This window comes from Mustela nivalis (genome assembly GCF_964662115.1).
Source record: "Mustela nivalis genome assembly, chromosome: 2".
Taxonomy (NCBI): Eukaryota; Metazoa; Chordata; class Mammalia; order Carnivora; family Mustelidae; genus Mustela; species Mustela nivalis.
In genome coordinates, this window is record NC_139021.1 from 105,220,078 (window position 1) to 105,234,218 (window position 14,141).

The window sequence follows — 14,141 nt, forward strand, 5'->3', positions numbered from 1 at the left end:
AAACAAGGTTAGTCTGCTTTAAAAAATAAATTTTGAAGACTTTTTAGCCATATGGAAACTACTGAAACTAATTACAGGTAAATCCTCTGTTAAAGAAGGCAGGACCGGGACGCCTGGGTGGCTCAGTTGGTTAAGCGGCTGCCTTCGGCTCAGGTCATGATCCCAGGATCGAGTCCCACATCGGGCTCCTTGCTCCGCAGGGAGCCTGCTTCTCCCTCTGACTCTTCCTTCCACTCTGTCTGCCTGTGCTCGCTCTCATTCACTCTCTCTCTGACAAATAAATAAATAAAGTCTTTAAAATAAAAAAAAAAAAAAAAAAAAAAAAAGAAGGCAGGAGCCCCTAAAATTCACTTAAACGTTAGAGTCCAAGTTTGGACTTAATTAGATTATATTTGCTTTTGAACCTATACTTTGTTTCTGCACTGATTCATATGGGTTCTTCACCTAAAAACATTTATGATAAAAAATTACCATAATATGGACATTGGGGAGGGTATGTGCTATGGTGAGTGCTGTGAAGTGTGTAAAACTGGTGATTCACACACCTGTACCCCGGGGGCTAATAATACATTATATGTTTATAAAAGAAATTACCATAAATGTTTAATGGTGATATTGGTCCCGTTGGTAGGTTTTTAAAAATACTAGCAAATATCAGGTCATAGATGATATTATTATTATTATTAAAAGATTTTATTTATTTATTTGACAGAGACAGAGACAGCACGCAAGCAGGAGGAACAGCAGAGGCAGAGAGAGAAGCAGATTCCCCACTGAGCAGGGAGCCTGATGCAGGGCTTGATCCCAGGACCCTGGGATCATAACCTGAGCCAAAGGGAAATAATTAGCTGAATGAGCTACCCAGGCATCCCAAGTCATAGATATTATTGAATGCAAATGTTGAAGTTTTTAAAAAAGATTTGATTTATTGAGAGAGAGGGAGCATGCATGTGTGTGTGTGTGAGTGAGTGGCAGGCAGGGCAGAGGGAGAGAGAATCTCAGAGACATCGTGCTGAGCAGAGCCTGACACAGGGGCTCGACCCCATGACCCTGAGATCATGACCAGAGCTGAAACCAAGAGTCAGACGTTTAACCAGCTGACCTACCCAGGCGCCCTTAGAGTAAGTTTATAAACTTCCAGACATTATGTATAAGACGATGTATTTCTTTAGAGATAAGAAGTCATGTGCTTGGGGCGCCTGGGTGGCTCAGTGGGTTGGGCCTCTGCCTTCAGCTCAGGTCACGGTCTCGGGGTCCTGGAATCGAGCCCCGAGTCAGTCTCTCTGCTCAGCAGGGAGCCTGCTTCTTCCCCTTCTCTCTGCCTGCCTCTCTGCCTACTTGTGATCTCTCTTTCTGTCAAATAAATAAATAAAATCTTAAAAAAAAAGAAGTCACATGCTTAGTTAGACAGTTCTCTGTGAATCTGGATAGAAGATCTAGTCACATTTCCCATAAACATGGTTTTCACTGTCATGTTACTTGTAAAATCTTCACCAGTTTAATTAAGGTTTTGTGAATCTCAAATTCCAGGAAAAACCCAGTCTTCTTTTTTTCCCCCCTCCAAAACAGGAAATCACTTTTAAGGGTGTTAAAAAAGATCTTTTAGACAGATCAAACCGTGACATTGCATTTTCAGAGTCACTGCAGCTCAGCGGTTGTCTCAAGCAGTACCGTTCTTGCTATAGCACTGGGAAAGCATCCTCAAGCCTGAGTTTGCACATTTCCTTCTCCTGATTTCCCTCCACCATCTGGCTCGCCTGTGTCAGTACCATCCTGGACTCATTTCATTGGATTCTCCTTAGCATCCTGGGAGGAGAGGAGAACACTGTCCTTCCTGCCCTGAGACCCTGAGAGGTGCAGCCACCATTCTAATGGCGCTTAGAGTCCAGCTAGTGGTCTGGCTACAGATTGGTTCTCTTGTCTATCTGCCTCCCTGGTGGACATACCAAATCCTTGAGCTTCTTAGGTTAAAGTGAGGTCTGCCTCCCAGCCACTCAGGTATGCATTTACAAGTTCCTGGGCCTGGCCCCACACCTGCCACATGGTGATTTCAAAGCCACTGAGCCCAGAATCTGGATTTTCAACAGCTCCCCCCACGCCCTCAATAATTCTTCACTGCACACTGAAGTCAAAGCCATACCACCTGAGACTGCCTCCCACATCCCTGGTCGCCTGGTTTGTGTCTTCTACCTTCTGGCTGAACTGGAGAATCGAATCATGGACTGGAGGATCGGAACACTTAGAAAATCACTCACCACTAGGGGAAGGGGAGCTTACCATAAGCCTCCCCGAATACAGCCGGGATTTGGATTCTGCCACTCCCAGGACATGCACAGACAACAAAAGGAATGAACGCCGGAGGTTTAATTTCTGGGTGTAAGGAGAAGAGTCTGGCCAGTAAGGACTGGAGGGAGGGGAACCTTTGCAGAACCCTGGACCTAACCCCAAGTGGACCCTGGCAAGGAGCTCCCTCCTCACCCTCCAGTTGGGTGACCCTACGGCTACCCGGTCACAAGGACTGCCAGGAAAACCCACAGCGGCAGGTGCTGGGAAGTCCCACCTTTCCAGGAAGCTGGGGGCCCCTGCCATCTCTGAAGCTGCTCAGATCAGATGGTCCCTCACCCCGTCCACCCCTTCTCTCAGGCCTGTCAGCAGAGTACAAGGTAAAGACTCAAGAGGGCAACCAGATGACCCCACAACAGATTGCCCCACAGAAGAAATCACGAGAGGCTGAGCCTGGCCATGTCTACACCATGGATAAACCATTGGTCTGCGAATTACAAAAGATAGGTTTTTTGGATTTGTTTTTGTTCTGTTTTGCTTTGGGGTCTGACAAGCATCCTTTGCCCCTCTGTCTAGTAACGGAGGCCTCTTTCCTGTGGTTTGGGTAGAATAACTCCATGCCCTTCCCCACCCAACCTCAAGGTGCAAACCTGACCCACGTCCTCCATCCTCCTAAGGGCAACAACGGAGTCACGGATGGCCATGTGACCCAAACTCCCCATATGACAGCCATCCCTAGAAATTGGGCACTAGGGGAAAGGCACACCCTTGCTCTGCCATCTCGATGGGCACCGTGTACAGCCGGAGGTGTTGGTGACCATGCTTCCGGCCATGAAGGGAAAGCCTGCCCCAAAATGAAGCCAACACAGATGAAGACAGAGAGATGAGATGAGAGACACACAGAGACTGAGCCTGAGAGCATCCTTCAAATTTGCACCTTGCAGTATCCAAAGAGCCTAAGCCAGTATGTCCCGTCCCTTTTTAAAATGAGCTTGGGTTAGGTTTCTGTCATTTGCAACACAGAGCGCTGGCTCTCTTCATTTTATGCATCATAAAAACGCCACAGGGATTTAATGTATAATTTGTAATGAAATAATTTGTAGATTTTAATAAGAAAAGCCATGCCCTAGAGAGTCAACAAGTCAAAAGCTAAACTGTCAGTATGTTTCTGTTTAACAACTTTAAGGAATGAGAGATGACTTTCACTAGTGCTTTGTTCAAGACATTAAAATAATCACAAGTTCAAGTAGTTATATTAAGTGTACATACCTTTAGGGAGTCCCGTATCTTGAATGGGATATTTGTCTGACTGTGGAAACCAACAAAAGAAGAGAGTTATTTTTAAACCCCATAGTTCAGTTATAAGAGTAAAGTGAAAAGAAATCTTTGTTTGGGCAAAGTCATAATTTTAGTTTAAAGCCTTGCAAGTTTCTAGCCATGGATTTATCAACAGGCCTGACCCATTGTTCGTTTTTATCCTGGGTCTATAAAAATGAAATCAAGGTTGACAAGAAGTTAATGTTGGAACATGAGACAGAATAAGGCTTCCAAACTGCTTTGGCTCTGACCGCTAAACCACACTTCCTCTCTTTTCTGCTGGGCTATTCCCCCCACCCATTTCCTGTAGTTTAAAATTGAGGAGCATTTGTTATCATGAATTATGGGGATAGACCCATTTCTTGTCCCCATTTCTGTGGCATTCCTTTGGCTCAACAAGCTCGTGGGCCAGGCTGTATCTCACTCATGTAGGGCTGCGTCCTGGAGTGGGTAGGACAGGATTGAAAAGCCAACCAGCCTACCGACCGCACAAAGATCTACAAAGATCTACTCATTGCGCACAATTGTACACAGTTGCTCAGTGCACTGGCTGGCGGCAGTACCATGGGAGGGAATTCAAAATATCAAAGGCTCTTGCAATCACATATTTCTTTCCTGGTACCTCCATGCAGGTATTCTGGAAACTTTGACTTCCGATTAAACAATGTGGTCATTCTCCGATGACTTCCATGAGCAGAGTGGGAAGTGCCCAGTCTCCCTATCCTGTCCCTAACCCCTGCACAGCTCCCATTCCCCATCTGGGCCTTTGGATCCATGCCTCCAGCCTTTAAAAAAAAAAAAAAAGGCTGCACCTTCCAACTTGCCTGTAGGTCTTACACGTCTTCCTCTGACAGAAGAGAAAAACAAACAAATGTGGAACCAAGGATTTTGTTTTAAAACTCTTTCCTTGCAGTTTCTTTGGAGCTGAACAGTGAAGTTTCAGAACCTCTAGAAGCCTTGAAATCCTCTTCCACAGAAGAAATCAATCAATCAGTCATCAGTCACGGAGAACTTAAAGTCAAATTCTCCCTGAGACTAGATTCTTCTAGATAGTCTGGTCCCTGGAGCACAGAAAACACACCTGTATGGTAACACTTATCAGGCTGTTTTTAAAGTATGGACTTGCCTATTTCCTCAGATAGGCTCGTAAGTTTTTTTTTTTTTTTAAGAAAAAGGAACTATGATCTTTGCAGCCCCGCATTTTGACTCAGTGTTAAATAAACATCTACCAGAAGTCTGTGTGAGGGAACCCACAGGCTGGAGCAAACGCAGGTTTCCTGGAGAGACTGACATTTGAGCTTGGCGTGCAGAATGCCCAAGAACTCGGGTGACCAAGAGGAAGGAGCATGGTGGTCACAGGTGGTGGGCCCAGGGGAGCAAGTCCAGGTGGTATGAAGTGTGACAAGTGTAGAAGCAGAGAGGCACACTGGAGGGAGACAGGGGAGGATAGGAAATGACAGAGCCAGTTTACATGGAAGATTCTGGAAGCAAGGTGAAAAGATTTAGGTGGGTGCCATTCCAGGTTCTTGGGAAGCTTGGCCCGTCCACCTTTGCTTTGTGTCTGGCACTGAATATGGGAAGACATTCAACACAGTCTTGCAGGAACTCACACAAACAAACAATTCCAGCACAGTGTGATTAAAAAGTAGGGGTTAGGCTGTAGAGAAAGGAGCCTCCCAAGGCCCCAGGGTGAAGCAAAGAGAGCGTTGCCTGGGAGGAAGCACACGAGTTCCTTAGTTGAGGAAGCTGGGAGACCCATTTCTTGTCCCCATTTCTGTGGCATTCCTTTGGCTCAACAAACACTCTTTTTTTTTTTCTTAAAGGAGTGTGTCACTGCATGGAACAATGTTAGTATCCCTGGAAGGTGAGAAGGTGTGGGGTGTTTCAGGCGCAGCAAAGACCTACACACGACTGGCTCATTGGGAGGGCTGCTGAGATGAGGTCATGGAGGACCTCAGCTGCCAAGAAGAGGCGCACAGATTTCATCCCAGGAGCCCCTGGAATGTTCTGGGCTGACATGCATCTCCCCTGCTAAAATGTGCTGAAGTCCTAACCCTGAGTACCTCTACCTGGGACCTCATTTGAAAATAGGGTAGCTAGACATCTACAGACTTAGATAGAGGACTAGTGAGGATGAGATCCCACTGGGGTAAGGGAGCCTCAATTCAACAGGACTGCTCTCCTTACAAGAGAAGAGATACAGAGATGGCCACCCACAGGGAGAATCCCGCCACGGGGCAAGGACGCAAGGACACTGGAGGGATGCAGCTGAGAACCACTAGGGGTTGCTGACCACCACACATGAGAAAGGATTCTTCCCCACAGTTTTGGAGGGACAAGAAGGGCCCTGCCCTTTCCAACCTACAGACATGGGGAGCACTTAGTCACCCACTGTGTGGTCTTCTGTTGTGGCAGCCCCAGCAAACCGACCTAGGGAAGGTTTGGGGAAATCACTGTGCCCCGGGACGGAGAAGTGAATGGAGGTGGAGATGGCTGTGACCCCAGGCGGGGAGAGAGCAGGAGTCCAAGAGCCGTGCGGGTCGGGCGCTGGGTCAGGGACTGAAAGGACAAACTGAGGGCACCTTCTAGCAGCCAAAGGCCCTCGTTCAGGACCACAGCACAGGGCTGGCCCACGCTCTGTCAGAGGATGTTTTCCTCTTGATTTCCACTGCGTGTCCAGCTTTGTCCCCAACGCTGCCCCCAAAGAACTATACAGCGGGGACTCAAGGCTTAAGGACAAACCCCTCAAGACACTGAAGTAACTCATGAATCACCAAAGACTTCAGGACATTTCATCAAATTATATTGTCTAATGATAGTGACGTGTGTCTTTTACATCATTCTAACTACACTGATCAGGATCTTTCATGGGCTGCACAGTTCTTCTCCTCCAAACACTCTTTTTTTTTTCTTAAAGGAGTGTGTCACCCCCTATATGCACAATAACACATGTAATATTGCCAGAGGCATGGATTTGGTCATAACCAAGAGTCAGTACCACACAGGAGAGCAGAGCTCCCGTCTGCGTGACTTTTTATGAATCTGTGAACTTTCATCGCTTCATCTGTACAATGGGGTGACTGTCCTTCCATCTCACTGATTACTTGGGGGATGAAGTATGTGAAGTCCTTGGTAAGCCGTAAGCAGCAGACACACCACAGCGTGGTTCTGGGAAGGCAGGGCAGGGACCGGAAGCCAGCTGCTGGGTCTGCATCCCACCTGGGCTGCTTCCAATGTGGGCAACTTACCCCAACCCCCGAGTCTCAGTTGTTCATGTGTGAAATGGGCAGTGCTTACCTTACAGGGTTATTGCAGGGAATAAATGCAGTAACATAAGTGAATCAAACATCTGTGCCTGCTGGCCCCCAGTAACTGTATACTAGTCCTGCTTTTGCCTTCCATCTCACACTAAATATTTTGAACTTTGAAGAAGGGGAAGTTAAACAGAGAACTGACAAGTATTAAAAATAGACAAGAATACAAAGACCTGATATAATCTAAGAAGATCACAAGAACAGAATCCAATACCATTTTTAGCCCTGAGAAACCCAAACTTCATTACATCACAGAGAACACCACGATAAAGAAGTTTATCTTGGGAAAACCTGACTTTGGGGTTTCTGATCTTCATGTAAATACTGAGCAATAAAAATGTAACAAAGGGAAAAAAGAAATAACAAGAGTTGTCATTACTGATGTAAAGATTGTAACCTACCGGGTTAAAGGACAACGTGCTAGGGTCTGTGTCTTCCACTGGCTCCTTTGCCATCTGATCTGTAAAAAACAAAACAAAACAAAAAAATGGAGATTATTTTAATGTAAGAGCACAGATGTGTCCTTTGAGAATTGTCTTCCCATCGATGCAAGCTACCCTAGTCACTGGAAACAAAACAGGAAGGAATGGGGTCAGATAGCACCAAGAAAGAGATTAAGACAAACTTTTCTTAAAAAAAAAAACAAAAACAACAACAACAACAACAAAAAAAACCTCACTTGTAGAGATCTACAGACACTCGGAGTTCTACATAACTACGGATATGCAGACGTACCCATGACTCTTTGGTATAATTTTTTAAAAAGATTTTATTTATTTATTTATTTGACAGACAGAGATCACAAGTAGGCAGAGAGGCAGGCAGAGAGAGAGGGAAGCAGATTCCCTGCTGAGCAGAGAGCCCAATGCAGGGATCCCAGGACCCTGGGATCATGACCTGAGCCGAAGGCAGAGGCTTTAACCCACTGAACCACCCAGGCACCCCTCTTTGGTATAATTTGATTATAACTTTAAGCAGGAATGACATGATCCAGATGTCTTCTTTTCTCCATGTTTCCCACTCCTCTGTAATTTTTTAAAAATCATTTTAAAATATTAAGCTTCTGGCTGTGGTTTAGGTAAATTAATAAAGCCAGCAATCTCCTGGGATTATCATCAAACAAAAAGTGATTTTTCACTTCCCAAAATTTTGCTTCTATTCCCCAAATGAGGAAAAACAGAAAAAGGTATAAGTCTTGGTTGAGGCCACCACTAGATCTGAAGAATTTGTTTAAAGTAGAAAAGAGCTCACACTCCAAGTCACCTGACCAGACATCTTCCAGAAAACTACGTTAATGAAGAACCAAATCCGTTTGAGTGGAGTCCTCTAGATTTGTGCAGTGCACAACCTACAAAACCCTAAGTGTAAGCCTTAAATCAGCCAGGAGTCAACTTAAGCTAAATTAAGTAAACACTGTGGACGAGGCACCAGGCCCAGGAAATGCCTTTGGGGATCCAAACGAGCACATCAAGACGATTTATTGATATATTCATTTACGTTTGTTCTCCCTCACTGTCTCCTTTCTAGAATGTGTCTGGGCTTTCCACAGGTCTCTGCTTGGCAGGTGTTGAAAATGCCCAGAGGAAAATGTGTGTGAAGTGTGAAGGGAACATCTGTTTGTTTTATGACAGTCTCGTCACTAGGGAGATTAAACGAAGTGGCCCAGAGGAGTGAGGACGAATGGAGAAATCTCGAAATCTCTGATAATAGATGGAAGTTCTGATGGGAAGGGGACAATGAATTCCGGCTTCTCATTTTCTGAGTCACGGCTGCAAAGCCAAAGGGCAATTGGGAAAAGAAACAGATTCGTGACCAGTCAGGGAGGCACGTTCAGGACTTTCAATCATGTTTGCTGGAGCCTCTGATGGGGATCAGACCCTGGAGGAAGTTCTTCCAGGTGCATCATTGCCAAGTTCGCTCACCAACCCAGACCCAGGTGGTGCCCGACATGCTCTGCCTGACCCTGCTCATCCTTGTGGTTCGAACTCAGTCACCTTTGTTTTCGAGGCCCAGATGGCTGTGTACCGAAGATATCATTTGGAAGAGGGCTCACCTTGGTTATTTGATACTGGTCTGGAAGGAGGAAGTTGTGCTAAAGGATTTCTGAGAGCTCTTGGAGCTGCATGGTATAATATTATTAAGTCTGAAGTCAAATCATTTGGAAGCATTAAAATGTTTATTTTTATAGGCCCCAGGAAACAGCAGGCAGGGCTCTGATATCAGATGGGACGAGAGGCACAGGAAGGGCCGAACTAGAAAGGGGGACCATGGGAGCTCAGGCTGGGGCCGCACAGGGACCTTCTTCTAGCTCTCAGCTGGAGCTCTGCTGTCCTGGGAGGTCCTTTCCTCCCAAAGCCACCTGTCTCTCCTGGACTGGGGACTCCAAGCAAGGCACAGGCCACCCCAAATTAGCTGGCAACTAACCAACAAGGATCTCACTGATGGCAGCAAGAATGATGTTTAACTTATATGCACATCTTCTGGACAGTTCTCGAAATGCGTGAGAAAGGCCCAGGGTAAACTCATGCAGTGGCCCTTGGAGAGGGCACCCAGCCTCACTCCTGGAGACCACAGCTGAGATCCAGCTAGGCAGGTTGTGCAGTCATTTGTTTCTCTGGGGCTCCTGTCCCTAATCTGTAATATTCAGGGGTAAATAGCCTCCATGTGTCCTTCCAGCTTTAAAAGTCAGTGAATGGTGAAAAGCGGGGGTCACAGGGTCAAAAGAGCATCTTCAGGCTAACGTCACTATGACATGGGAAGCCGAGGTCCACAGCATCTTCATCTGAATTCCGCTAGAGCTCCCATTTACCTAGTGCTCAGCCTGTGTCTGTTTTCCACTACTGTCAGGGTTCTAGGAGTTCATGCACTGCCCACCACTGACAGTAGGGGCATCTCTCTGTCCAGATTTTCCCTTTACATAAGGAGGTCGGTTACAGGAGATTAGGGCCCACACTAACGACCTCATTGTAATGTGATTGCATCTGTAAGGACTCTAGTTCCAAATAAGGTCACATTCTGTGGTACCAGAGATAAGGACAGCAGCAAGGTTTCTGGGGGGAAATGCAGGTCAGCTCTTAACAGTCCACTCTCTGGCCCCCCAAATTCGTGTCCTTCTCATGTGCAAAATACCTTCACCCAATGCCCCACAAAGCACTAATCATTCCAGCATCAACTCTAAATCTGAAATCTCATCTGTCCTCCTGCACTCGAAGACCCAGATCTCACCCAGAGCATGGGACCTGAGGACTGCATCCAGAAGCCACAATCTCCTGGTAAAGCTGTCCAACAGCTGCGCGGTCCTGACATCACCCTCATTAGTCCCAGCAGCCGAAGGCCTACAGTTCCCAGGGACAGTTTCTCCGAGGAAGTTCGAAGACCACCTCAGAGGACGTTCTTTGGGAGAGAATGAAGAGGGAAGGGGGTCAGAACCTCCTGCCATTCCCAGGGCACCCAGAGCCCAGAGAATGAGGCCTTGGGTGCTTTCTAGTGACAGATTCAAGGCAATTCTTCGACTTTGGGACTTCAGAGTTAACTTAGTTTTCATTTGTGATTATTATTCTTGTGTGGGGGCCATAGCTTTTCTTTTCACCTATGGCTGTTTTCACTCCTGGTTCTGAAGAAGCCCCTAAATCCTAACCCTGTTGAGGACTCTGAAAGCTCTCAGAGCAGCTGAGCATTGATTCCATCAATGGGAATCACCTGTGCTTGGAGGCAGGCGCCATGAGGGGTCTCCACAGGAAGAGGGAGGCAGCGTGGTTGAAGGGCAGAGAGACGGGGCAGGAGAGGCATCATGGACGCATGGTTTGGTTTCTCCTCTGGCCTGATTCTGTGGCAGCCCCACTCTGTCCTCCTCAGACTTCAGAGCAATAGCTGAACAAGTGGAGAAAGGACCAGGGGGTCAGGAAGGTGGCCACCGAAGAGTGACTTCTCTGGAGGCTGGCTGAGCTAGCGAGTGATCGTGTTAGTCCAGCTCTGCCTGCAGTCTGGATGGAGCTGAACAGGGGCCAGGGAAGGGGAGGAGGAGCAGAGAGCAGGGACAAAGGGACCAAAGAGGAGATTCAGACGAAGGGAAGTAATTGGGAGGAAAGAGAAGAAAATCTAGAAGACAGGCATGTAAGAAAAAAAAAGGGATGAAGTGGGCATTGGGAAAGGGCATCACCAGGGAAGGAGAGAGGGGAAGGGAAGAGGGAGGAAGAGGGGAAAGGGAGAAGGGAGGAGTCAGCACGTCAGGGCTCCCCCTGCATCTGAAGAAGAGGTGGCTGGTCCAGCTTGTCAAACAGGGTGCTCACTCTTTGGTCCCAGTTTCTGCTCCCAGTGCTACTGGGCTTTGCAAGGAAGGCAGGCTGTCCCCTAGGACCCACTGGAGCCCACAGGAGGGTGGGAGAGGTAAGATGCCACCGGGTCCTGTCCTGAGCTGCTCCCAGCCGCCAGCCTCACCACATGGTGCAAGAGGGACCCCAGAACAAAGGAAGGGCACAGGCCCGCATGTCTGCCGGTGGCCCTGGGCACTTAGCTCATCGCAGTGAACCACACCGCCTCCTCAACCCAGGCTTTCAAAGCCTCTTTCTTCGTTCCTGGCTTTCACATCTGTATGAATGTGAGCCGGATCTAACTCACCTCCGACAGACAATTCTGACTCACCCCGTGTCAGATTTTTATTAGTGGCCATGATAGAGTAAGATAGCAACGCTCCAAGGAAGGGACAATTTTCCTCCCACGTGACCTCAACAAACTTATACATTTCCTTAGCGAAAAATCTGGTCTCCTTTCATTAAGCTCATAACGTGGTCTAACAGTATACACGTGCCTTCGTTAGATGCGATCCAATACAGAGGTCTTTTAAAAAAATTTTTACAAGGTAAAGTCAGTGAACACATCTAACTTGACGAATACATCTCTAAAATGTCAATCCAGGCAAAGCTTTTTCTGCCTACAGTTTGAAGCCTACGTGGGGATATTTTTAAAAATGCTTTCAGTTACTCAGTGAGGCTCTTAGAAGCCAGCCAGGGCTTACTACGTGCCAGGCACTGTGTCAGGTGTTGGAGCTAAACGGACGGAGAGCTTGGAGGCTGGCTGGGGAGGGACATCCGTGACACAACCACAGCTAGAAACGGAGGCCAGTGCTAGAAAAGAGAGAGCAGGCTGCATGGAGAGTGTGTACCATGGGGCTTGTGAGCTCACGAATAAGTGGGAGTAACTGGAGTGGGGAGATGGGGGAGAAGAAGAGGGTCTTCCCATCAATGGGAATCACCTGTGCTTGGAGGCAGGCGCCATGAGGGGTCTCCACAGGAAGAGGGAGGCAGCGTGGTTGAAGGGCAGAGAACGGGGCAGAACAGGCATCAGTCAGTTGGAGGGGTAGGAAGAGACGGATGGGAGGATTATGGATGCCTTTGGAGGACTGAGAATTTGTTAGAAGATCAGTGCAGATTTCTATGGAGACAAATGCCAGGAGCTGATAGGTCTTTGAAAGGTCACTCTGGCTGCCTTTTGGCAAAGGGTTTGGTAAAAGGCACGTGCAGGTGTGAACACACCAGGTGGGAGGTGAGTGCAGGAAATCGGGCGAGGGAGCATGGGAACTTGGTCGGGGGTCTATAAGGGAAAATGGCCTTTAAGGAGTTCCACAAATTGGCAGGGCTGTGGCTTCATTAGAGCCCAGGAAGGGGTAGGTGGGCGTGTCCTAAAGGTTACAGAAATTACATGAGAAAGGGAAGTCATTTTAGATCTTTTTTTTTTTTTTTTTAAACTAGAGGAACTCTCACCTTATTGATAGAATTCCAGAGTGGGAACGGATGGACATGAGAACATCTTTGAAATGTCTGAATGTGTTCTTCGACATCTTTGCAAGTGACGAGGAGACCTCAACCTTAGAAGGCCTCGGCCCTCTTTGTAGCCAAAAAGATTTCACCTACAGATTTGGGTTCTTCCTTTTAAAGTCAAGGAGATAGTCCTTCCAAAGGACACCTTCTATCATTCTACCCTCTCATCATGCCTCACGTGCTGGGATCTCCAAGACCATTGGTACCAGGTTGTGATTATCCACTTTGGCAGGGCTGGGCTGGCCAAGACCACCACCACAGGAAATCTAGACCCTGTAGTGCTATTAATAACATCATCTAAGACTGTATTTGCTGCCTGGTGGCCTCTTCCCACCATGACTCATTGAAGCTTTAGTTCCCAAGGTTCATCTTTTCTGGTGCCATTAATTTTTAAGTAACCAGGCAAACCTTAAACTTGGCCCCCTTCATTGGATCCCCGTGCCCCCACAATCTCTTTGAATGCCTTTCACCATGATCCTTGAATGAGATCTGAGACCACTGCTGGTACCTAACACTTCTTGGCACCTTGTCTGTTAGGTTCTTAGAAGAGGAGGTGGCTACGGAGGTGAGTGGAAATGGGAGTGGGAGGATTTTTCCCTTCACTTCCCTTTTTGTCTTTTCAAATAATGGGTTTTGAGGGGGAGGGAAAGGTTAACCAGACAATTTATTTTTCACCTCCCATCCATAAAATGTTTACCATTCCCCAATGGGAGAATTTAGATCTTTCTTTTGAATCTCCAGGAAAATCTCCCAAACCCACCCACCACCATGCGGGTTCAGCCATCTTCTGATTCACCTCCAGACTGTCTCCTCCTAACTGCTCAAGCCACAGATTGAGGGCATAATGTTCAAGGCCCAAGCAATTAAGTGAGGAACACGTTTATCTAAGCAATTGCATGCAGCTCTGTATCTGCGTACAGGGCGTCTCTCCCAAGCCTTTCCAACCTCCGCAAAACAAGAAAAAGCCCCAGCGATCTGGGGTATATATCACTCATTCATTCCTGTGTTCAACACTCATGGCGGATCCCCACCAAGACTGTGGGAGAGCAAGGACGGGAGAAATCCTGGAAGCTGAAGTCTGAGGAGGATTTCAAATTCAAGTAAGAAATGAAACATCTGGACTCCGTCCTCAGGTACACGCAGTATTCTGAACTGAGGCTAGAACCAGAGACCATTCTAATGAAAGGCCTCTACAGGTGGGCTCCGACTTGGTTTCGTGTATATTCGTTCATGAAATAGCTCTGCGGGTCAACATGCGGAACAAAACCATTTAATAAAAGTGAAAATGAGGAGAGGAAAGGGACGCGAGAAGGCATGTTAGTGGGGAGAGAGGAACAGCCAAGGCGGAAAAACCGAGAATCCCTCCCTGCGCTCCTTGCTGCCAGGGAGGTCTGAGGGACTAGTTTCCACC

At 47.3% G+C, this 14,141-nt stretch overlaps 1 protein-coding gene across 4 annotated transcripts in view; it reads right to left on the reverse strand.

The window, feature by feature from the left end:
- Window positions 1-14,141, reverse strand: part of EDARADD (EDAR associated via death domain) — a 57,661-nt gene that overhangs the window by 42,720 nt on the left and 800 nt on the right. For 3 of the 4 annotated variants that reach the window (XM_082720861.1, XM_082720863.1, XM_082720862.1), the window contains exons 2-3: window positions 7,314-7,374; window positions 3,553-3,600 (exon numbers count right to left, since the gene is read on the reverse strand). In XM_082720861.1, coding sequence (XP_082576987.1) covers window positions 3,553-3,600; window positions 7,314-7,374 — 109 coding nt within the window. The remainder of the gene's footprint in view (window positions 1-3,552; window positions 3,601-7,313; window positions 7,375-14,141) is intronic. The other variant, XM_082720864.1, reaches the window with a different exon arrangement.